General features: G+C 47.0%; 1 protein-coding gene across 2 annotated transcripts in view; it reads right to left on the bottom strand.

Moving 5' to 3' along the window:
* MAPRE3 (microtubule associated protein RP/EB family member 3) overlaps window positions 1–25,824 on the bottom strand; it is a 48,332-nt gene continuing 22,508 nt past the window's right edge. The window contains exons 2-7 of one of the 2 annotated variants that reach the window (XM_032497212.1): window positions 4,529–4,656; window positions 3,734–3,879; window positions 2,928–3,129; window positions 1,471–1,625; window positions 1,193–1,345; window positions 1–936 (exon numbers count right to left, since the gene is read on the bottom strand). In XM_032497212.1, the coding sequence (XP_032353103.1) occupies window positions 868–936; window positions 1,193–1,345; window positions 1,471–1,625; window positions 2,928–3,129; window positions 3,734–3,879; window positions 4,529–4,649 (846 nt within the window). In that variant the 5' untranslated portion in view covers window positions 4,650–4,656 and the 3' untranslated portion in view covers window positions 1–867. The remainder of the gene's footprint in view (window positions 937–1,192; window positions 1,346–1,470; window positions 1,626–2,927; window positions 3,130–3,733; window positions 3,880–4,528; window positions 4,657–25,824) is intronic. The other variant, XM_014563510.2, reaches the window with a different exon arrangement.

Here is a 25,824-nt window from a genome sequence, read left to right as displayed (position 1 = left end):
TGGACTTTTACCACACAAGTTTATTTAAATAAAAGTGAACACATATACAGGCTGGGTGGCCCGAGGGGCAGGGGTTGGGGAGGCGGGCAGAGAGGAGGCAGACGTACAGGAAGGTCCAGGCAGAGTCTGTGTGGTATGAACCAAGCTGCAGGGAGAGTGGCTGGGGGCCTCGGGGCAGTGCTGGGCTTCAGTGCTGGGGGCAGGGGCCAAGGGTGGGTGAGCCTGGTGCCAGGAGGTCGTTTTCATCCCTCGCACGCTCCCCTCCCTCTCCCTGACCACCAGGGCCTAAGGTACCCCTTCCTCAGTCCCCCATCCCTCTCCTGACATCATCGGCCTTCCCCTCAACTACTGGGAAGTCAAAAGACAAAATAAATAAGAATCGGTGAGTCCTGCCATGGCCCTGGCAACGGGGAAGGGAAGCCAAGCCAGGCACGCTGCCCTGGAGCCCGTGCTGTCAGCCCTGGGAAAAGAACAGGTAAAGTGCAAGGAAAATCCAGTAAGTAAAAATATACCAATGACTTTGTCAAATATACAGCTGCTGGCTGTCAGGGGAGCAGGCGGCTGGCTGGGGTGGGTGGCAGTGCCACCCTGGGAAGTGTTGGCTGACATAGCATAAAGACAACGGAAATAAATAGGGGTGGGGAGTGGGCAGGGGTCCCGCCCACTGGGCCTGTGCCACAGGAGGAGGGGCCTCTGCCTGCTCACCTGCCCCGTCCCCCTAAGCCCTGCTTGCCAGGCTCCCGAAAGCTGCGGCACTGACACAAAGCACCCGGCCGACTGGCTGTCAGGAAAGGATTATAATGTGGGGGTGGGAGCGGGGTGGGGAGGCACGGAAAGCCGTGCAGTCAGCCAGGGCTGGAGCTGCCCTCAGTACTCGTCCTGGTCTTCCTGTTGGTGTTCCTCAATCTCATCGTCCTCAGGGGGTGCGAATCCTTCCTGGAGGGTGGGAAGGGAGAGAAGTGGTGAGCCGGCCTGCAGGCTGAGGGTATGGACTCCTATAGGCAGCTTGGGGGCCAGGGTCTGAGCTCTAGTCCTGCTCCCCCTGCTCATGCTCTACGTGACCTCGGACTGGTGACTTCAGCTCGTTGCCCTCCTCAGCCCACGTTCTCCAAGGCTCCTTCCGGGCCCACCCCTTCAGGTCTTGGGGCTGGGCGGGATGGGGGAAGCCCCAGCAGGTGCTGGCAGATCTCACCTCGGTGGCATAGAGAATGCCAATGATGCCCGAGATGACAGGGCTGTTCTCACTTTCGTGTTCCTGGCAGATGAGCTCAATATCTCGAAGTTTGCTGAAGTAGAAGTCACGCTCCTTCTCCAGCCCGTCCACTGTCAGCTTCAAGTCCAATAGCTGCTCGGGGAGAAGGTGGCATTCAAACCAGAGCCCCCTCCCTCAGACTCCCTTCCCACCTGACGCCCCAGGGGCCTGGCTTTTGTGGCAGGGCTGTCTCATCTGGCCTTGTTCACCCCACTCACCTGCTGGTTGAGTTCAAGAATCTGGGCATCAGTCTCATGGCCACCATTTCGGGCTGATGGAGGATTCTTCCGGAGGATGCAGGGTGGAGCCACGTTGCTCAGCCGGCCAGAGGTCTGTGTATTTTTGGGGCCTGTGGGGGACGTCCTCTGTGGAACTGCCCAGAGGAGAAAAGTCAGATGGGGCCACACGAGCCCATAGTTCACATGGCATGAGACAGCCTGGTGTGACTGCTGGGCAGGCCCATGCGAAAAGCAGGCACTCTCGCCCTCCCCCTCTCCCGCTCAGGATGGGCATCTACATCTAGGCAGCCAAGCCACGGCCACACGGGACACCACAGCAGCTGGGCAGCCCTCTGACAAGCCTGGGAGAGCAGGGACTAGGGAACTAAAGAAGTTGGAAGGTGTGGGGAGGGAGGAGAGCTGGCCTGATGGGGAGGTGAGGGAAACTGGGATGGCGAATTTGGGGAGTGGGGCTGGAGGGTTGAGGACCCTCTTAGACTGATAGCTGGGGCCTGAGGAAAAGCAGCCGGCACAGGGTCTCAAGTCTGGCTCTCACTGAATCCTTCCTCACAGAAGCCCCAGCCCACAGCCACCCTCCCTGTGGGTGACCTCAGAGTCTCAAGACTGGAGGAGACAACAGAAGCCTGGCCCTGCCCCTGTGGGCCCCCCGCCTCAGGACAGGCTCTGTACCCTCTGCTGGGCTGACTCCGGCCCCCAGCTCCTCCCCCGCACACCCAGCATGCTGTGGCCACTTGTTTTTTAGCTATGGCAGCTCCCAAGACAGAGCTTCTAATGCAAAGCAAGCAGGTGAGTGGGGGCAGGCCCAGGCAGGGCAGCAGCGCAAACAGAGGAGCCGCTCTGCTATGACGGGTTCAGATGCGGGCTGGGGCTGCTCCTCTCTCTTTATCTCGCCGACCCTCGTATCCCCCAAAGGCCCTGTTGCTTTTTCCCCCTCTCTTCCAGAACCCAGACAATGCCTGGTTTCTAGAGACTCAGCTCTCGAGGACTTTGGGCAGTGGGCTTTTGGAACGGTAGAAGATACGGTCAAGCTTGGTAAACTCCCATCCCAGGCGTCCAGTGGGCAGGCGGCAGGAAGAGTCTGTAGTGCTGGCACCGGGCCCTTGGCCTGGATGGACCAGGATGGAGGAACCATGCCTCATCATCCACGAGGCAAACAAGTTAGCTGGGGCCACAGAAGGAAGTGCCCTGGAGCCTCCCACCACCAGCTGCCACCTTGGCTGGTGCCGGTTGCTCTCCTGTAGCAATCTTTGGAGCCCTGTCCTCCCTACTGTGACTCCCCCAGGTCTAAGCGGGCAGCAGACGGCGTCATCTGAACTCCGTGATAACAGTCTCCTCTAGGCTGGCAGGGCCGGGCCGGTGGCCCTGGGGGCACTCCTGGCTGTAGAGCCCTGCCGGCCCGGCCCCCCATACTCCCTCCCCCAGCTCGGGCACGTTACCTGCTGTGCCAATGAGTTTCTTGGATTTGTTGAAGATCTGATCACCTGGGTTAGGAGGTGGTGCTACGTCCTGGCCCTGCCGCGCCAGCAGAGGGTTGTAATCCTTTCCATCATAGTTTGCGTCAAAGAATTTCTTAAACCACTGAATAAACTCAAAATTATCTTGGAATTTTCCTTTCACTAATTTCTCTACAGGAATGATCTGAAATAGACCACATAAGCAGAGAACTTTAACCTCCTGCTGCTGGAGGGCTGCCTTCCTCTGTGAGAGGGCCTCTGCTCTCAGGAAAGCCAGCCCCTGGGCTGCAGCATCCTCCACCTTCTCCACCTGGCCCCCCTCCCGTGGCACCAGAGCAGATGAGTAGGCTGCCAGGGCTGGCCCGGGGTCCAGAGACAGCCCTTTCCTCCAGGCACAGGAGGAAATGTGTGGGGAGACATCCCTTGGTGCTGCTGCCTGCATGGGGAGTGAGGGCTGCCGGAACCAGGGTCCTGGGCCATCGAGGCAGTAGAGTGAGCTGAGACTTTTCTCAGGCCCTACAGAGGAGGAACTTTATAGGAGTAGTATACCGAGCCTCAAGTGCTGGGGTGTAGGGTCCAGAGAGGAGGAAGGGACAGGAAGGTCATCAGGATGGGATGTCAAATGTTGTGGGGTTTGACCTGGGGGAACATTCCCTCTGGAGAGTCGGAGGGTGGAGAGGGGTGAGAGCTGGAATGACCCCAGCAGCCCTTCCTGCCCCAGCTGGCGGGCCGTCTTCTTCCCTGGGGTCACACAGCTTCTTGGGGCCCCTCAGAGCACAGGCACCTACTTTGTCAACACCCATCTTCTTGAAAGCTGCTTGCAGCACCTTGAAGTTGTGGATGTATTCGTGCTCTAGCTTGGCCTGGAACTTCACCTTCCTCAAGTGCACGCAGCCGGGGAAGAGCATGTCCATGAACTGGCAGTAGGCTGCCCCTGCGGGGAAGCCCGGGCTGCTCGCTTTCACTTCCCCAGGCCCATGGGTGCCTACGCCTCTGAACTCCCCAGTCTCCTCTTGTCTCTCCTTGTTCCCAGGCCCAGGGCCAGTCCTACTTGCAGGACAGACACGGCCAGAATTCCCAGGATGAGAGCGATTACTATGTATTGACACAGTTATGTACCAGCACTGTCTCAAACACTGCATGTATGTAATTTAATCCCAACTGCAACCCTGGCTAGATAGCTGATGTCATCTCTATTTATGGGTGGGAAAACTGAGACCCAGAGAGGTGGAGTGACTTGCCTAGGGTTGCACTACAAGAAGAGCTGCAGTTGGGACCCCCAGTAGCTACACTGGACCTCAAGTGCTGATAACCTCTAGCTTCACCGCCTGCCCCCACTGCCCCACCCCTCCCGCAGCCCTTCACTGCGACTCTCCTGCTTTTCACTTCTGAATCTTTTCATTCTACGGAGACCCCTATTTATCTCCTTACTTCAACTGCAAACACTTTGACTAGTTGAGGGCTCTGCAGCTCTCCTCCTTAATGCTAATTACCAGCTACATTCTCTGCTGTGGGTGTTCTGCCTCCCGCCTTCCCTCTCTTGCCCTCCAGCAGGGCCCACTTCCCGCATCCCAGCCTCCTACCTGAGCAGAGCTGTTCTATCTTGGTATAGTTGAGGTGCAGAGAGTCATTGACCCATGCAAGCATATCATGGCGACTCAGATTCTCACTGGTCACAGACGTGGAGTACACATTGACGGCCATACCCCAGCTGCCAAGAAAGAAGAAAGGCAAGGTCAGCCCTTGTGCTGTTCTTTAGTTGCAAGGGGAGAAAGAGTTGTATGTTCCCTTGGAGAGTGAGAAGCATCTTTCCCCCAACCAGCAGTTTACCTCCTGGAGAAGGGGTACTTATTCACCCTTTATACGTTTGGTGAGTGTCTACTATATGCTAGGCATGTGATAAGAACTGGTGAGGTCAGATGTGTCTCTGCCTCCGTGGAGTTTAGGGACAAGCAAATCTGCTGTGGGGCAGGAAAAGCAGCAGGGGCTGAGTTCAGGGATGGCACCAAGAAGGGAGTGATCTCTCCTGCTTGACGGGGTCTGTGAAGGCTTCAGAGCAGCTGGAAAGGAGTAGGAATTCCCTGAACATACAAGGGGGTGGGGTAACATACAAGGGGGTGGGGTAAGGGGTCCTTGCAGGCCACAGGATGAGCAAGAACAAAGGCATGGCTCATTCTGGACTCTGGGCGTTCAGCGGGCCTGGGAGCGGGTGTTTGTGTGGGGTGTGGTGCAGTGACGTTGGAATGGACTGGCTTTGTTTACCATGAGAAGGAGCCTGGACTTTCTGCTTAAAAAAGGGAAGCCATTAGAGGATTTTAATCAGACAGTACCTGAACAGAGTTTTCTCTGACTTCAGACCCCATATCCCTGCGGCCTTCTGGCCAACCCACAGGCACCTCAATTCCACTTATCCAGAGACTTCCCTTCACATGTGCTTCTGCTCCTGTGTTTGTTACTGCAGTGAATGTTCCCACCAGTCACCCAGTCGCCTGTGTTGGAAACCTGGAGGGGGTGTCTTCCCAGTCAGCCATTCATCAAGTCCAGCAGCTCTACCTTCCCAGCAGGCCCTGCTCTTCGCCACCTCTCCCGCCACCTCGGGGTTTCTGCATCCACTCTCTCTGGCCAGGGCTAGCAGAAGCCGCCTGGAAGGCCCTTCAGCCTCCAGTCTCTCCTTCCCCCAATCCATCCCTGACACTGCTGCGGTCAGAATCTATGTGAAAGCAGCCCTGGCCACACTGCTCCCCAGCTTAAAGCCCTTTCCATCAGCAGTCAAAAAACAAGACACCTATTGGCTGGATTTGCCTTCCAGACTTGAACTGTTTAGCACTCACAGTGTTGGAAACACTTCTGAATTAGTGCCCTATTTTAAAGTTGGGAAGTTTGACACAAACAATTTGGGACTTCTGCCTTCTTCTGGCAACCCTGGGCCTATGTTCCTGCACAGTAACCTACAGTTGGAGCTGAGCAGAGGCGCCCCCCTCTGGCCAGTAGGCATGAGCGCCTCCTTACCCTTCCCCCACTCCCCCAGAGATCAAGGGTCAGTTGCTGTTTATCACTGACTTGCACCGTTAAGAGAAGAGGGAACTATTTCTTGTAACTAGGTCTTACTCAGAAATGGAAAACCAGACCAAAAGGACTGTGTATGTCAAGAATTGTGAGAGTACATATTTCTAGAGTGAACAATATTTCTCTAGATTTCATATGCAAAGTGTCTCTGTGAAGGAAGAATACACCCAGCTCACTTCTCTGTCCCCTGTGGGCATCTGCCCTTATAATGTGACCCCCTCCCATCACTGATCAAACTCCTAAATTGGCCTTCCGTCTCCAGTCCTGTCTCCTACTTTGGTCCCCGAGTCTGGAGCCACGGGCAGCTCCCTACTCACCCTCTGCCTGGAACGCAGCCCCCGCTTGCAGAGTCCATGCATTCTCTGCTCCAGAGGTTCTCAAACTGTGGTCTCTGGAGCAGCACTGATGCTCTACAGGCATCAGCTTGTTAGAAATTCCAATTCTTGAGCCTCACCCCAGACCTACTGTGTCAGAAACTGCACTTGACCAAGAGGGTCTGCAGGCACAAATCCGAATAGCTGCTCAGAGGCTCAGCTGGCACCTGCTAGGCTGTGCTTCCCCCATGGCCCCAGCCCAAGTATATATAATGGAACCTCACCAAATGCACAGTTAACTGCAAACAGTTTTTGAAGAAAAATCGAGAAATCTTGTTTATTCCTTGTCTTCCTCCTTTTAAAAATAGACCTTGTCCTTTATTGTCCAGGGAAAGGGAGGCCAGACAGGGCCAAAAAGCCAAGAGAAACAAAAATTATTGTCTTGGGAGTTTCTAAGGACTCAGGAGCTGACAATTCTAGAGATTTCCAAGAGTAATTTTGACTGCACTTGAGTATCCTCTTACACAATGTTTCTGATCCACTGCCCTGTAATCTGACCCTTGCGCTAACCACTGGACAGTTTAAATGCCTGCCTCCTTTGTCAACAAGCACCTCAAAGCCAGGAGTGGTGTTTCCAGGCTGGTGACAGGCAAGGTATTCAGCAAATTTGTTGAATGAGTGAGTGACACCTCCTTACTTTCTCTCCTCTTTCTGAATTGTCTTTTATCACCTTCTGGCCTGGACCTCCCCTCCCCTCCTCAGTTTTAGGACTCAGCTTGGGCACCATCTCCTCCATGAAATGTTCTCTGAACCCCTGTGCAGGGAGACACGGCCCTCCTCTGTGTTTCTATAGCACCCTGAGCAAACTCAACCACGGCGTTGATCACGTTCTCTTGAAATCACTTTTGTGTCTCTCTTCCACCTGACTGGGAGCTCTTCAATGGCCAGGCTGTTTCACTCACTTTTGGGTTTCAGACCAATTGTCAGTGAGCAACAATCACAGAGACTGGAGTTAGGAGGGTGCTTCCCAGTTTCCCGGGAACTCACCTAAGGTAACCTGAGCAGGCACGGCAGGAGTGGATGGACACCAAACTTGATTAAGGAGGCAGATGGGTAGGGTTAAGGAAATTGCATTGTATTTGGATGAGTAGTTAGGGACTCTGAGAAATAGAAAAGAACTGCCCCTGTCCTCAAGGAGTCTCTCCTGCTGTGGAGACCAACATACAGAACAGTATAACTGGATGCCCGAAAGTGTGGTGAAAACATTAAGTGCTATAGGAAGCCAGGAGGGAGAGGGCACGCGCAGGCAAGGAATGGATTTGGCCCCAGCATGAATGGTCAGACCCTGCCAGGCCTTCAGGGGCCTGCAAAGGCCTGCTGGGACCTGCGTGCAGAGGGGACAAGCTATTCTGGATACTGGCCTTCCACAGGCTTAGGGGCTCATTTCTCCAGGAAGCCTTGGGGGCTGTTCTGGCCCTGGGCCCCTGGGGCACAGAGCCTGGGCTGGTCAGGGGTGGTTCTGGGAGGTATAGGGTGGTCTTAGGTTGGTCCTGGGAGTTTCTGAGCCACTTTAGGGATTTTATTCCTGTTTACTGTGTATGAGTTTCAAGGGCTGATTATTGAAGAAAAGCAGAAGCACTGGTCATAATCCAAACTAGTCCTCCAGTCTTTGACTGAAATCATTTGAGCTTCAAGGGTGTTCCAGCCTGAGGGCAGCCTTCCTGGGGTTCCACAGCACTGGACAGGCTGAGGGTTCAGGCCTGCTCCATGCGCCCCACCATGGTTCTTCACAGGGAGAGTAAATCCGATTCTCCTGCAGAGACTTTCCAGAAGTGCACGTGTGTGTTGTGTGTGTGTGTGTGTGTGTGCGCGTGTGACTATTTCTATATATGTAACTACATTATTATATAGTGTATATACAATTATATATATACATTATATAAATATATACTAATATGTTTATATATAATATGGTACATATACATATACAGTATATATAAATATATATAACATACTATACATTATATACCAATATACTTATATATAATATACAATACAGCTAGGTCTCAATATCCATGGGGGTTTGGTTCCAGGCCCCTTGTGGATACCAAAATCTGCAGATGTTCAAGGCCCTTATGTAAAATGGTGTAGTATTTGCATATATAACTTATGCACATCCTCCAGTATACTTTAAATCATTTCTAGATTACTTATAATACCTAATACAATGTAAATGCTTTGTAAGTAGTTGCTGGTTCATGGCAAATTCAAGTTTTACTTTTTGGAACTTTCTGGAATTTTTTTTTCAAATGTTTTCCATCTGTGTTTGGTTGAATCCGTGAACGTGGAACCTGCAAATATGGAGGGCTGACTGTATAATATATGTAGTGTATTACATATATAGTTATACACACATATATTTTATATCTACATAATTTAAAAAACACTCCAGGTGATTCTGGTGCACAGCCAGATATTAGAACCACAGTCGTCGTCTGATGCATGTCCTTGGCTGGGATTGCCTGGCCTGCATTGCAGTGGTACAGGCTGGGAATATTGGGATGTTTTGCCCCTCCCTGGGAGGACAGTGTTAGCCATCTTCTTCCATGGTACATAGGAAAAATCTCCAGCTTCCCTTCTAGAACACAACTAAAGACTTTGCTATCAGGCTCTAAGAGTCACTAAGAGCTACACAGGTCCTTAAAAAGGCCTATGTCTTCCCAGCTTGGCTAGAAATTCTCAGCTCTGTCCATGCCTAATGATGGGAGGGCATTTTCCACACCTTTGATCAGTCTGAATCTAGGGCCCCCAAAGTGGAACAATGCCTGTAAGAAGGAAGTTGGAAAAAATGGCTCCTTCCAGGGCCCAACCACCGATCATGCATTTTACATCCTGTGTGGCTTTTGGGGAAGTGGGTGGGGGTCAGATGGAGTTGGGTGGGAGGGTGAGATGGGTGTGGGTGGGCAGCTGATACAAGGATCAGAGTCTTGTCTCCCCCTCAGAACCGGCTCTGGTTTCTTTCAGGTGATGCTACTCTCTGGCCCCCCTGGGGTTCATTTTGGCTCAGGAGGACTCATCCAAGGCACTCAGGGGTCTCTGCAAGGATTCTCACACTTTCCAGAGGGTCATGAAGAAACAAGCCTCTAGTTCCCTTATCCCTCATGATGGGGAGGGCAGGATGCCCTTGTATTAATTTTTCTTTGGATTTGGCCCCATAAATACAACTAAATTATGGCCAGCAGGTGGCACCTAGGTCCTGAGCAAAGACTCCTTTAAAAGTTCCTCCCATTCCCAAATCCCCCTCTCCCTAGCTCAATTTTGAAAAAGGAGAGTCCTTAACTTTGATCTGGTATTCCAAAGAGGAAGCCGGGTTTGGTCAAAACATGATGGTGTCAGGGCAGGCGCTTGAGTGGAGTGCTTAGTCCTGATCTGGATGTGCTCTAAGAGCTGGACCAGCTGGAGTGGCCAGGGCACTGGGTCTGCTCTAAGATTCTGGACTCGACTCAACCAGCTTCCCAATTCCCAAAAGCCATAAGTGAAACTCATCAATGGGTCCAACTTCTGATGATCTTGTGTACTGGTGGTTGATTCAGGCCTAGACTCAAACCAGACCAGCTTCCAGGGGTGGAGGAATATAAAGCATCTGCCCAAGCATCTGGCCCTAAGTGGACCAGTTGCCTCCAATTACAGCAGAAACAATATCCGAGAAAACTCTTGAAGTTAACACATCTGTTACCAAGGGCTGCTTCACCTCCCCTGAGAGAATGGTAGGCAACCACCCAGAGTGGGCAGGCTCTGTTCCAAGGGCTACAACAGCAGGGTCTTCCAAACCCACCCCTGTGTTTCTGCCATGGCCTTTGGCACATGGTGACTGTCAGGAGAAACAGCCCCTGATTGGTGGTGGCATGTCACCCTCCAGGTCATCTGGAAACTCCAAATGAGGATCAGACTGAGGACGTGGCCTTGGGAAAAGCCTACTCTGCAGGGTCTTGACTCCTGCTATCAGGTCTGGAGTCAAAGGAAAGAAAAGCTGAGGAGGTTTAATCTGGTGATTTTGCTAAATCATTTCCTAAGCGAGGACCGTAAGGTTCACAGTGCATCCCTGGTAATGGGAAAGGCAGTTACAGCTCTCATCAGGAGAGGTGGAGCTGCTGGTCATTCTGTTGCCTGAGGCCTTGAATATGGTCATCAAGACCAAATCTCAACATCCCATGGCCTCAAAGAGTTTCTAGAGACCATCCGGCTCCTTCCCAGATACCTAGGACTGCCTTAGAGACAGGCATTTATATCCTAAATCATAAATAGGTCTGCATAACTCTGAAAGCTCACTCTCTAATATTTAATAACCTTATCACTGGCCTAAATCTAAAATCTAATTTTGTTTAAAAAAATTTTTAGTTGATAGAGGTACTGGGAACTGAACCCACAACCTTGTGCATGCTAAGCACATGCTCTACCACTGAGCTATACCTTCCCCCTAAGATATCCTGTTCTTTTTTGGTTTTTTTTTTGGGGGGGGGTGGAGGGGTAATTAGGTTTATTTATTTTAATGGAGATACTGGGGATTGAACCCAGAACTTCATGCATGCCAATCACACACTCTACCACTGAGCTATACCCTCCCCTAATTTTGGCTTTTTGTTTTTAACTTTTCAGTGGAAATCTATCTTCCACAAATATATCTTGAAGATAATTCAGGGGCCCCCAGTCTTCTCTAATTCTTTGGTCCGTAGAAGAACCCCCTGCAGTTCCCAGGTCTCTACCCTCTGTCCTCCACAGCTATGAGGGACACCCAGGTCTTTCTGTCCTGCAGTGGGTGGTGGGTGTGCCTCCAGCAGGCTCCAAAAAGGTGCTGCTTTAAGAATACTAGATCTCCAGTCAGACAACTTAGGTTCAAATCCTGGCTATAACGTTTTCTAGCTGTTTGACTTTGGGCCTCAGTTTCCTCATCCATAAAATGGGGACAGTAACAGTCCCCACTTTATAGAGCTCATTAGGAGGACTGAGTGAGTCATGTATACAAAGCGTTGAGCATGGCCTGGCATATGGTATGTGTTCAGTAAGTGTTATCAGCGTTACTGGGGCAGAGAGTGAGAATCCAAGGCACCTGTTTGAGAAGCAGGCACCCAACACACATCCAGCTTCAGGCCTCTGGGACCATGGAACGCCAGTCTAGGAGGGAGGCAGACTATAGTACTGTGTTTTTCTCTGCCCCTTCTGCCTGGGGACAGCCATCTGGGCTTCCTGAAGCTGGGCCTCTGACCACGATCCCTTCTCAACTCCAGATTTCCCATATGTTCTGCTCTGTAGATGCCATCTTACCAGCCAAGGAAACTGGAACAGATGCCGTGGGATCAGGAGAGAGAGAACGCTGAGGAGCTTGCTGAAACGTTTTCTGCTCCTGACGTGGGGCTATGCCCATTGTCACTGGGCTACCCCTTCCTGCCCTGGCCCAGGGGGGCTGAAGTCACCTGTTTGGAAAATCTGCAAAATTGCTACCTCTTGCCCCCTGGGTCACACATCCAGGTTATTCTAGGGTTGCGTGGAGGCAATGTGTGCAGGCTGGGATGAAGGGTTCTGAGGGCCTGGAGGAGCCCTGCTGGCGGGTCACAAAGCCCTGGCAGACCCAGCCAATCACCTTCTTCTCATGGCTGAGCAAGGCCCTGACTCACAGGGAGGCTCAGCCTCCCAAAGCTGAATTAGCCAAATGTAGAGATGGGGCAGGTAGGGTAGTTCCGGGGCTGGTGGGCAACATGCAGGTGCCCGTTCCAGTGGATCCAGGACAGGGTCTGGAAGGTATAGATTCAGGTAGAGACTGGAGCTTCTCCAGGATTCTGTTCTCACACTTTTAGGTCATGTTGCTCTTCCCTAAGATTCTGAATACTGCTGAGCTCCTGGCCACTGGAGTCTTAAACGTGTCCTGCTGAACAACGATCTGAACTCTTAAAGAGGCTTTCCCCAGCCAGCTGTGGACAGTGCTGCCATGCCCCTTGTAGCTACTTTCCAGAGGAAAAAGTCCTTTGGGAAGGTCTGGCCAGATTGCTCTATGTGGCCATAATTCAAAGGGTTAATGGAAACCTGGGATGGGAGTAAAAGGAACTCCTCACTTGCTAAAATTAATGCACTTTTAGTAGGGTCCTTCTCCGTGGGCAGATAGAAGGGTAAACCCTTCTTTCTAAAGGTTCTCTACTGGAGATCAAGTTCCTCCAGCATCTACTTTTTAAGTCAACAAACTTTCACGCTGGGAGCCGCCCATCAAACCCAGGCTACCAGCAGCAGAATTCTGGAAGCTGTGCAGTGTGGTTCAGGGAGGTTTCACTGTAGAAGATGCGGCTTGGCTGCAGGCTCTGCCACTTACTGCCTGTGAGACTGAGCAAGTAGTTTGAAGTACTCAAGCCTCAGTTATCATGTCTGAAGAATCAGAATGATGATACTACTGAGCATGGGGTGGTTGTGGGGTTGATGAGGGATCCCGTCTGTGGGAACCAGAGACTTATCATCACTCTGCCTTTGGGGGCTGAGCCACCTTTAAGGCAGGCAGAGAATGATTGTCACATTTGATTCACTTCTTCCCAGCACCTAGGACCAGCTCCCCACAGCCCTCCCATCAGGGTCCTGAGGAGGGAGAGAGCAGGGACAGGTGTGGCTTCTGGCTGTGGCTCCTGTGTTGAGCTATGTTGTCTGTTTCTCTCTTTAATTAGGATGGGCTCAGGGCCCTGGACAACAGTTGCTCAATAAATGTTGCTGAATGAATGAATGAATGAATGGGAGAGGCTGAACTGCAATGTGGGGTTTTGGGTGGGCTCAGAGAGGATGGTTTTCTGGCCACATTTCCTGTCTGCTGACCTGGAGGAGAAGGGAGGAGAGTAGAAGGCTGGCTGCATCTGCTGGCCACACACAACCAGATGCAGTGGGAAGCCTCTGGATGTTCAGCAAGAGATTTTAGAAGACCTCTTCCTCTGATACAAAGAAAGAGAAACTATATAACATGGTGCTGCTGGGTTCCTCAGGGCAGGGCTTTAGGATGGTCCTGAGAATGGAACTTTCTACCTGATGGAGGATCCCCAGCCAGGACTGGCTCTCTGTCTAGTTCCATGCACCCCTCTTGGGAAGGGGAGCCCCTCTGCCCCTGGCCTCCTGGAGGCGTGGGGGGGGGCGGTTGCTGGCCTACCCGCAGCTAGCCTGAAGATAGAGAGGGAAGGGGGCTGCAGCGACATGTTGGCAAGAACACTGGTGTCTGCAGCCCTAGTGGGCCTGCTGTTTCCTTGCTGATTTTTCATGCTTCAAAAGTCGATCTGGTCTTGAGGGGCACATACAAACCACATCACTTTATTTTCATTTCAAATGATGTTTCTTCAGACTGTGTGGCTGACAGCTGTTGTCGGGCCAAGGGACATGTTCTCCCCTCCTCTGAGACTGGATTCTATGAATCGTTCAGCCTATTTTCCCTTGACCCCAAGCCCAGCCCTTCTCTGCTCTTAGAGCTCCTTCCTCCACCCCCCACAGCCAGTCCACCAGTTTTATTTCCTTCTCTTTTTGACAGACTGCTCATTTAATCCTCTAACCTTTCCACCAGAAAGTCTACTCGATGAGGTCCAGAACAAACCTGCCCAGGTTCGGCGTTTGAGTCTCTGTCCTCTCATGCAGACTACCATCCTTCACGCCCCCTAGACTCTATCCCACCTGCCCACCCTGCCGGAGACGGTTGCTCCCCTGCAGTGGGGCCATGTCCGGGGCTCCCCTGCAGTGGGGCCATGTCTAGGACAGGTACCATCAGGCCTGCTTACCTTCAAATAGCTTCCCTCCTCGTCTACCTCAAATTCCCACCATGAACACCAGTGTTGTGGATTATAGCATTTGTCTCCAAAAAGCCTTAGTTATTATCTCAATTTTGAATATGAGGAAATGAAGACTCTGGGTTCAAGTGACCTGCTCTCAAGCTCAGGCTCAAGATCAACCACTGGCAAGGCCAGAGCATGAACCCAGGCCATCTGCACCCAAACCCTATGCTCTTTCCATTCCAATTCCACCACACTGTGGCAGGAAGAGCAATTTGACTTTGCACAGCTTGAGTGCAGGATTTAGGACCCCAAGCATTAGGAGAAGGGAAAAGAAATTTCAAAGGTTTTCTTCCATATATTTCCCTTTCTAAGCGAGTGCAACATTGCTCTAATCTCACTCACCAAGCGTTTACTGACCGCTGCCATATGTGTGAAGTGCTCCACAAGGCACCATGCCCACCCAGGATCATTGTAAGTCATGAGTTTTGTCCTTAAGGAGTCTTTGGTTGAAGAAGTAAGAGTAATTTATAAAACAAGAGATCCCACAAGACAGAATATATGAAGTACTAAAGAGTGAAAGTATATTCGGCTTTTAAGTGCTCCAGGAGAGTATAAAGGACGAGCAGGGCTCAGAAGTTAGACGGTTTCTGGGGAACATGGCACCTAATTTAGGCCTTTAAAGATGACAGGATGTCAGAAAGCAGTGAAGAGAAACAGAAAATTTGGGACATGGGAAACATGTTTATTATTATTTTTATTTGAAAAATGAGCATGAGACCAATAATTAAATCTTAGAGGAATGTTAGAGGATGCAATCAAGAGAGGAAATGGGAGAGGTAAGTGGTGTCCCAGGAGCCAAGGGAGGGATCAGTTTCAAGGAGGAGGTTACCTGCCTTGTTTAATGAAGTTACCAGACCTTGGATGGAGAAATGGCCATTAGATTGTGCAAGAAGAAATGATGAAACTCTGAGTCATTTTCTTGGAATCTGAGGACAGAAGCTAGACCTGCAGACAATTATGGAGTCCCAGACCATTTGCCCAAAAGGATGCTGAAGAGGGAAATCAGGGGTTTGTCACCAAGGCCATTTGTGTCAGCTGTAGCATTGTAGGTGGACTAGAGTGACTGCTTGCAAGGTGAAGAACATCTTGCTTCTTTCAATAAAATTTGGAGATGACACCTGCACCCAAATGTTCATAGAAGCACTATTTACAATAGCCAAAACATGGAAACAGCCTAAATGTCCATCAACAGGTGACCGGATAAAGAAGATGTGGTATATTTATACAATGGAATACTACTCAGCCATAAAAACCGACAACATAATGCCATTTGCAGCAACATGGATGCTCCTGGAGAATGTCATTCTAAGTGAAGTAAGCCAGAAAGAGAGAAAAATACCATATGAGATCACTCATATGTGGAATCTAAAAAACAAAAACAAAAACAAACAAACAACAAACAAACAAAAACAAAGCATAAATACAGGACAGAAATAGACTCACAGACAGAGAATACAGACTTGTGGTTGCCAGGGGGGTGGAGGGTGGGAAGGGATAGACTGGGATTTCAAAATTGTAGAATAGATAAACAAGATTACACTGTATAGCACAGGGAAATATACACAAAATGTTATGATAACTCACAGAGAAAAAAATGTGACAATGAGTGTGTATATGTCCATGAATGACTGAAAAATTGTGCTGAACACTGGAATTTGACACAACATTGTAAAATGATTATAAATCAATAAAAAATGTTAAAAAAAATAAATAAAATTTGGAAAATCTGTGTCCTGTCCTTAAGTTCTAGATCTTATCTGTCTAAGGAGGCTCACGACTGCAACCTCATGGTCTTTCTAAAGCTTTTTACAACACTGTGTAATGAATAAAAAGAATGGAAAAAAATTTAATATAATAAGGTCTTAACTAAGTTGAATGTTTGGAAAATGTTTTAAATATTAATTTACTGTTCTGTTTAACTGTGGATAATCAGAACCCCTTTTGAAAATTACTCTATTAAGGCAGGGCCAGTGGAGTGAGTAGAGCTCAGTGGTAAAGTATGTGCTTAGCATGCACAAGGTCCTGGGTTCAATCCCTAGTAACTCCATTAAAAAATAAATTTAAAATAAGTAAATAAGTAAGTCTAATTATCCCCTGTACATAAATAAATAAAGAAACAGCCACTTAAAAAATTTTTTTAAAGGTAGGGTAGAACAAACAAAATGTGTTACTAAGGACTTTTCAGAACCTCAGATTCACTTACTTGCTTATCACCATTTATGGAGTGTGTGTTCCAGGCACTGAGCTAGGCATGGGGCCTATAGAAGGAATGGGACCCAGTCTGAGCCCTTGAGGAGTTCACGACTAGGGTGGGTGCAAGACAGGTGAACAAAATAATCAAAGGGTGACACATCATGCTACAACCTCCAGATGCAGGAAGGGATGCTGCTGGAGAGATTCTGCTTTCTGGGTCAGGGAAGGCTTTGTGGAGGAAGCAGAGTTGGAGGTGGGTCTTGAAGAAGTTCATCAAGCAAATAAAAGTCAAGAGGATAGAGGAATGGACCAGGAGGATGGAGAGAATTACACACAGTTCACCCCAGAATGCATGCTGGGAGCAGAAGGAGATATGGTTAAAGGTAGACGGAAGCTACAACCAAGAGCTCTGTATGGCGGTTAGGAGTTACTCCATCCTGGGAAGAACTCACCAAGGGATTTTTCCCTCATGTATATAAAATATTTGTAACAACACTACAGTTAAAATAGCTGAGCATAATTTCCAAATAAAAATCACAGCAGATGAAATTACAGTGCTCAGAAAATGCATTAAATTTATAACTCTTGAAGCTTTAGTTTGTTATCTTTTCCGGTAAAAACTGAGGAGATTCCTGAGTGCTGCTTGCAGGAATCAGTGCCGCTTCAAATTTTTGTAAACTCTTTACTTTGAAACAATTTTAGACCCACAGTCGCAAAATAGGCCAAAGAATTCCTGTGTACCTTCATCAAGCTTCCCCAGTAATATCTTACATAAGAATTCTTAAGGCCAGGAAATTGATGTTGGTACATTATTAACTAAGCTGCAGATCTTGTATGGATTTCGTCAGTTTTTACATGCACTCTTGTTGTTGTTGTACAGTCTATGAAGTTTTATCACATGTGTAGATTCATGTAACCACCACCCTACTAGGATACAGACTGTTCTATAACCTTAAACTCCCTCATGCTACCCCTTTATAGCTATGCCCTCCCCACACTCTAACTTGGCAACCACAGATACATTTTCCATCAGTATAATTTTGTAATTTTAAGAATGTTATAGAAATGGAATTATGCAGTAACCTTTTGAGATTGGCTTTTTTTTTTTTCAGCGTAACATCTTTGAGTACCATCTAAGTTGTTGCATGGATTTAACAGTTCTTTTTTATTGCTGAGTAATAGTCCAAACAATGGTACAAGTGTGGATATACCACAGTTTATCTATTCACCCATTGAAGGACATCTGGGTTGTTTCCAGTTTTGGGCGATTATAAAAAAAAGCCTATGAGAACATTCCTCAGTCTTCTCTTGCTTTGTCCATGACTGTCTGGCTCTGGTAGAGGTCTCTCCATACTTTTCTGTCCTTTGGAACTACAAATCTTATTGGGGTTTGTAGTTGGAAGACACAGGCTCTAGGTTGGCGAGGGGGCTGAGAAGACAAAGGTGCACAGGCAACTCTTTGGCCTATTAAAAAAATTATGGATATGTCTAAATTTAAACCTAAGGCTGTGCCCCTCTGGGCCAGGCTTCTGTTTACATACACTTATACTGTAACCCGAGTTTGTGAACTTATCTTTCTAGATGGCATAATTTCATCAAAGATATTTTAGAACTATAGCGACCAGTTCAGGCAGACTTCGACTGGAACAAAATTGAGAGGAGCTTTAGAATAAAAAGGGAACTAAGTTTCAAACATCCAGTTGTTTGCAGGATTACTGGGGCTGAATTCATTAAGGTTCAGAATGACCTATCTAAATTTCTACCCAAACTTGCACAAAACTCTCTTAAATCAGAAGCTAAAGAAGGCCAAAAATAGTCAAAAGCATAATAGAGAAAGGACTCATCATCTCTTGAAGAAGTTTGCATAATACCCCTACCCCATGGGTGGGGATATAGATTTACTCAGGACCTTGGGGCCATAAATAGAATAGTCATTTCCTGACCAGAACCAAATACTCTTTTTATCTCTAGTACCTCCTGGGGTTGCATATTTTAAAGTTGTAGGTTCATGTTCTGCTTTCTTTAGTGTCCCTTTAGATCAAAATAGTCAATATTTGTTTGCCTTCTTCTGGGAAAGTCAGCAACATACCTGGGCTGTTACGCCCTAAAGACTTATTGAGGTTATTTCTACTTTTTACGAGTGCTCAACCACAAAATCAAGGACCTTAAATTTCCCTGTGATTCTTTACAGGGACCACCTTCTGTCGTATCCTAAAGATGAGGGAAGCTCTGAGACTGATTCTAGCTATCTATTGCTTTCTTTTAGAAAGGGCATAAGGTTTTGAGAGAGAAGTTACAATTTTGTCAATGTTAAAGTTCATTACCCAGGCATGATTTATCCCAAGGAGGTAAATCCTTTACTTCTGACTGATCAGAGGTCATTTAAAACTTTTCAACTTTTCTGAAATTATCACACTTATAACTTAACATGTCCTTGGTATGCAAATCCCTTCCTTGAGAATCCCAATATGAAGAGGCCTTTTGTGAGTTAAATTAGCCCTTCGGCAACTGCCCACTACTGGCCCATCTAATCATCATAAACATTTCTATTCGTGTATGTGAGATGTGGACAAGCCTTTGGCGTTATGACTCAACTTCGTGGGACTCATCAGACATCAAGTCAACTGCAGTCTCTCTTGACCTGTGCGAAGGCCCACTCAGCTCCCCTAAAGGCACCAGCAGCTAGACTAGTGGAGGCTTTTGTGCACTTGGTTTTAGGGTCTCCTTTAAATCTGATGGTCCTCCACGCCGTACAATGTTTGTGGCTCACTAAATATACACATTTCCCAGTAGGTATAGGCTTACCCCCAGTGAAACCCTATTACTTTTTCTCCCACATATTTCTATTCATTGTAGTAAATACTTGGAATCCTGCTAACTACTTTTATTTTTTATTTATTTATTTATTTATTTATTTATTTATTTATTTATTTATTTATTTATTTATTTATTTAATTTTTTATTTTTTCCTTTTATTTATTTATTTTTTAATAGACTTAATTTTTTTAGAGCAGTTTCAAGTTTACAGCAGAATTGAGCAGAAAATACAGAGTTCCCACATAGCCCTCCCCACCCACACATATATACTCCCCTACCCTCAACATCCCTCATCAGTGTGGCATATTTGGTACAATTGATGAACCAACACGGGCACATTGTTATCAACCAAAGTCCATAGTTTACACTGGGGTTTACTCTTGATGTTGTACATTCTGTGGGTTTTGACAAATGCATAATGACATGTCCTGCTACTCTACTTTTAGATGTCCTGTTCTCAGTGAGGTCATTTTGGTCGATTGGTTTCTGCTCCAGGAAAAAGAGATTGTTAGATAATTTGAGAAGGAGAAAAATGGCTTCATTTAAGAACCAAATCCTTAGCCACTCAAGGGGAATCAGAGTTGCTTTCTTCTCTCCTAACACCACAGGTTTTTCCAGATCTCACATGTACATAAATATTCTCTTCCTTTCTTTTCCCTCATGGCAGTAATGACTGACAGTAGCTTCAAACCATGCCCTATAAGGACAGATCACAGAGAACTCAGTTTCCTTAAGATAGTGCTTCTCACACTGTGTTTCATCTCTCTGGAGGTCAGGGTAATGTCCTGAAGGGACCACCGAAATAGAATCCTTATCATTTCCTTCCTGGAGTCACAACTCTGGAGTTTTCTTTTTCTTATTTTAGAGGAGTGGTGATGTGGTGCTGGGACCTGGCCTCTGCTCCTGCACTGAGCACAGTCTCTCTTGGATTTATCAGTCACTCATTTATCCACACACAAATATATGTCGAAATGTATGAGCATTTAAGCACCTACCATGTGTGCAGAGATGATCTGGCCAGAGGAATCCTTCTCTCACCCATGGATGACACCTTGTTTGAGGAGAAAGACTGTACATAGTGGCTAACTGCTGACTAGTTAATAACTATTTTAAGGAGATGTGTAGGCATAATTTATTTTTTGGCCACCTCCCCAGGAAACTGCAGCATGTCCCCAGAGCAGCTTAATATGATTAAAATACCCTCCAGGAATCTGCCAATACTGATGTCTTCTCGGCCTTCTCTCTGTTACAGACTGTGAAGTGGGCCTGTAAGGCTGCCTCACCTGAAGTGCATCAGGATGTGAAGATGTGCGGAGGGCTGCTGCAAAAGAGGCCAGACCCCAGGAGCACCTCAACCCCAGACAAGCCAGGATAGCCTTGACTTAGGACTAAAATGGAACAAATGATGATGACTCCATAGTGGCAGAAAGGACTTTCAAAATAAAGGTAGATGAGTGAGGTACCTGCTCACCAGAAACATCACGAGTCCTCTGCAATGTCTGTCAGAACGAGGCCCCACAGCACCCACCCGGAAGCAAAGGACACCCTGCAGACCCGCACCTCTGGGTAGGGATGGTGAAGGGTGGGGGCTGGCTGAGGTTCTCAGGGTCCCTGCTCTGGGCTCCCACTGGCCGCTGGGCACTTCAGTCTGGTCAAGGCTAATGCAAAGTTAAATCCATGTAATGGTCATAGGATAATAGCTTAATGACAAACAAACAAACAAAGTCTGTTATTGAGGGTGCAGGGAAAAATACTCTTTTAAACACAGTTGGTGAGAGTGTAATCTAGTACAATTTTTTGAAGGGAAATTTGGCAAAAAAAAAAGGCTTTACATTTTTATATAGTTTTGGACCTTAATTCTTCTACTTATAGAATTAAGGAATTTTATACTAAAGAAATAATTATGGGTATATATAAAACTTTAATATATATAAACTTATTTATAATAGTGAAAACCTGGAAACAAGTGAAGCGGTCAACAATAATAAATTGTTAAACAAATAATGGTGCATCTAAACTGTGCAGCTGCTTAAGAAAATGATATTGTAGAAGAACATGTAATGACTCTTTGGCACCACTGGCTGACTGACTCAGCACCGACTCCCAACACCACTTTCCCTTGCCTTTCTCCACTAGACAGGGTCAGAAAAATGAAATACTTGCTTCCCAGCCTCTCTTACAACTGAGAGCCACCTTGAGTCATGAACTAATAAGCCAACAGGTGAAGGAGCTGGAGTGTCCTTGATGATGTCCTTGAGCTGTTCTGCTAGCCTGTACCTCCTGCTTCCAGACTCCTGTCATGTGAGGAAAATACCCCTATTATTTGCTTAAGCCACTGCTGGTTTGGGTTAGGGTGTGCTGGTAACTAACACCGCTAGTTGTCATTAGGGCTTGCTGTTACTTGTACCAAAACATAGTCCCAACTGAAAGACATGGAAGGATGTTTACAATACATTAAATTGGGGGAAAGTGTTACAGAGCAGGAATATACCCATAGGCATAGAAGAAAAACGTGAGGGTATATTTTAAAATAATAACTGTGGCTCTGTCTGATATAGGGGGTTATAAGAGATTTTGATTTTCTTCTTTGGGTTTATCTGGATTTTCTAATTTTTTTTACAATGAATGTATAACTTTAGTGACAAGCAAAAAACTCAATGAAATATATTTTTAAAAAACAGGGTAGAAAAGTAATGGAAGAAAGCTTGTGGTCAGGCAGCAAAAGTCTTTGACAATAGTTGCCAAAATAACCACTTAAAGGCTTCTATTGCGTGTAGTCTGGGTGGTTCAGACTTCACAGGAATGGTGGTTCCAGCCCTTCCTTGCTGGTTCCTCTGTTTTGAAAGATCCTCACTAGATCCTAACCAGGCCCGCTGAGGTCTGCCTCCACCAGCAGGGCGCTTTCCTCTGGGACGGCCCAGGCCCAGGAGGCCACAAGGGACTCTGTGAGCAATTCTTAGTGCATCTTTCTCTCCTCCTCACTGGGGGGAAAAGGGGGATGGGAAGCAAGACCCATCTTCCCCACCCCGTCTCTCATTTCTTGCTCTCTCCTAAGCATCTTGGCAGAATCAAATGAGATGATCTATCTGGAAGTGCTTTATGCATTATATACTGTAATAAAGTGTAAGTTATTTTCCTTATCTCTGTCTTTCTTCACTCTTCTCCCTTTCTTGTCCTTTCTCTTCTGCCCTTGTCCCTTTTCCCAATCCCTCCTCCTGCCTCATCTGGCCATGGTACAGCAAGGACATGATGGGCGCACAGCCTTGTACCCACACTTCCATCATATTTCACATCACCCTGCATTCTACTCATCTGTTCACGGGCTACTCGCCCTTGCTCAGCAGTGAGCTCCCTGAGCTGGGACCACATCTTTCAACCTGACAAACCTTCTAACACTTGTCTCACAGTATACTCCTGGCAAATGTCTGCTTTATATCACTAAAGTACTTTTTAAAAAAATTGTTCTGTTATCTGGATAAAGCACACTCACTCACACTTATGTGTAATCAGTCATCCATGTAAGTAGGAATGTATTACTTGCATCTTAAAAATTAAGGTCTTATAGAATCTTTATTTTTAAGAACCAACAACTGAGAATTGCCAGAAAGATTAGTAGGTTGGAGAAACTAAATCTGCAAGGATCCATGAAATGCCGTATTAGAAGCGCATGTATTTGGAATCTAATCCTACCTCTCTCATTTTGGCCAAGTTGTCAAATCATTGTTTTTCTCATCCACGTCATCCCTTCCATTCTCACTGACAACATCCTTGTCCAAACTGTTACTTTGTGATTTGATGGCATTCCTGCTTCTAGTCTCCTTTAAAGTTTCTTTCCCCTCATTGCAAGACAAACTTTCCAAAAACACTGCTTTCATCCTTCCATCTACCCACCAAATCTCCAGTGGCCCTTTACCCATACAGATTCTATAAGATAGAAACCAAACTTCTTGGCCTGGTGCTCACAATCTTACTCCACTCCTCCCCCCATCATTCTTTTCTTTGGCTTCTCCATCCCTTGGACCCTCAGCTTCAGATTACTGTCCTCCTCCCGCCAGTCTTCCTAATATTGAATCCCTCCCAGCCCTCTCTTGTACCTGAAAATGCCTTCTTCCTTTTAAGGGGAGGCTCATGTTACACCACTTCCACGACCACTGGCTGACAGAATCAGGATCCTAAATTGCTGTGCCAGGCTAAATTATTCAAAAGAAATACATTTGAGGGTCTGCATTTGGATCATAAAAACCAAACTGGAAGGTAGAGATGTGGCAGAGGATGTAAGGATTTGCAACAGATATGTGCAAACACCTAAGGATTTTGAACTGATGGGACTGTGATGTTAGTTGCTTCTGTGATGGGACTGACAAAAGGGAACAGTGACAGAGGCTGGGGAAGAGGACCCCACTGACTGAACCCGTCATGGTCTTGACCTTACTGTGCATTTTATTTATTCACTTACTCCTCACAACATGGTGAGGTACGGCTGGGATGAGGGTACCACTAGCTCCATTTTATTGGCTTCACATTCACCACTTTGCAGACTACCATTAAAGCAGCCCCCGATTCTATGTCTTCCATTGCCTTCCAGCACACTCCCCGTGACTGGCACCTGCCTGCCTCTCCAGCCTCACCTCCTGTCACCACTCCCCCTTCCCATTCTGCGTTCCTGCTTTAAGATACCGTACCAGGCTGAGTCAGCCTTCGGCGTTTTTTGTTCATACTTTTCTTCTGTTGGAAATACCTTCCATTCCTTGTTACCAATCTTCACCTGGAAAATGCCAGTCTAATCTCAAGATTCATCTCAAGTGTCAGCTCCCCGATTCTCATCTCCTTACACTGGGCTGAGTTAGGTTGGCCTTCTAGGTGTTTCTGTAATATGCATGGGTGTACTTCTAACCCAGACAGTACTTACCATATCTTTTTCTCCCACTTCACTATGAACTTCTCAAGGGCTGAGATTAAGTCTTTGCACCCCTATTGTCTAGTATGGTGCCCAGCACATGGTAAGTTCTCAGATATTAGTAGAACTAAACTGAGGTTCAGAGAGCTTAAGTAACTTGCTTGAGATAACATAGATAGTAAGAACAGAACTGGTTTGAAACTAGACATCTGATTATAAAGTCCTTCTTCTAGGATGAAAAAGGTGATAATCTTGCTCCCATCTGGGCTGGTCAGACCACACCTGGAATACTGAATTCAGTTCTGGGAAGCAAACTTTCAGGATAACATTCATGAAGAGGATCATGTCTGAAGAAGAGTGACTATGACAGTGAGTGTAGCGAATACACTCAAATCCAGGTCATACAAGGATCTGATGGAGAAACTCAAGGTTGAGCTTACAGATGGGAGAAAAATTAAGGCTGATCTAAGAATTATCTTTAATGACTTGAAGGGCTACCAAGGGGAGGGTAAGCATTAGGCTCCTCTGTGGCCACAAGGGGTATAATTGTGACCAAAGTGTTGGAAGTACATAAAAAGATAGATATTGACCAACTGAAGAAAAACATTTCTAGCAGAGCTAAAGGCAGCATATCTATCCCAGAAGGGGCAGGGTCCCATCACAGCAAGTTTCGAAGCTGGATGACACTCTTCAGGGATGTCCCAGTGGGGTCAAGAACCAGACTAAAGGCTGGACTAGGTGACCTTCTGAGGTCCCTTCCAATAGCTGCTGATTCTATCACTCTGTCTTCTCTGACCACTCTAGCCTTTGGCAATACCTCACTCATCTAAATTTAATGAATTTTGTAAGTTTGCATCATTCATTTGGTGATTAAGTATATATGTGGCCTGCCACACAACATTTAAGTTGCCAATCTGTCTTTTATATTGCCATTTAATTTCTTCCTCAACTTCTTTCCAAACATGTGTGCCTTGAAGTCAGGGGTCACAAATCATGTATTATATATACATCTTTGGCCCCACATATCTATACTTATTTGAAATAGAATAAAAATGTTTTAAATGCTCACTTCACAACTTTCATTTGTCTGCTAACGGGCTTTTCTTTTCTCTCCTGAAAATTCCCTGGAAAGTAAGAACTAATTCTTTACTAGATACTTTTCCTCCAGGTATTTTTCCGTTTCTCAGGTGAAGAGCTTAAAAAGGAAATATTGTAGGGGCTGGTCTCTGCTAGTTAAGGGAACTCCTGTCTCCTAATGTCTCATCTATTTCTTACGGCTGCCCAAGGACCCCAGAGACAGGAGCTCCACCTCTTGGACCTACCAGCTTCCAAGACCAAACACTCCGATAACAGAAGGAACAGACATGATGGACAGGCATGAATAGGCCAAGCAGACTTAAGATACAATATTCCCATCTGTCGTATTCCCATTGTCTTTATGGCCCAAATAGGGAAGACTCAGCAATGTGTCCTGGAGAGAGCTTTTCCAACACACACACACACACACACACACACACACACACACACACACACACACACACAGGGTCCTCTCTAGAATGAGGCTCAGGTATGTGGAAAAGCTCCCCAGGTGATTCTTATTTATCCTCTAACTTGTATGAGAACCACTTTTTTCTCCTAATACCATCACTAACCCCATCATTCCTCCATGTATTTTTTCATTTATTTCTTTAGATCAGTACACACTCATAGATTACTTTATTCAATAGGCTGTAACACATTACTATCATTTA

The sequence above is a fragment of the Camelus ferus genome, chromosome 15, assembly GCF_009834535.1.
Source record: "Camelus ferus isolate YT-003-E chromosome 15, BCGSAC_Cfer_1.0, whole genome shotgun sequence".
In the NCBI taxonomy this organism is placed as follows: domain Eukaryota; kingdom Metazoa; phylum Chordata; class Mammalia; order Artiodactyla; family Camelidae; genus Camelus; species Camelus ferus.
Note: the sequence above shows the minus strand (reverse complement) of the source record. Positions and strands in the feature narration are given on the sequence as shown.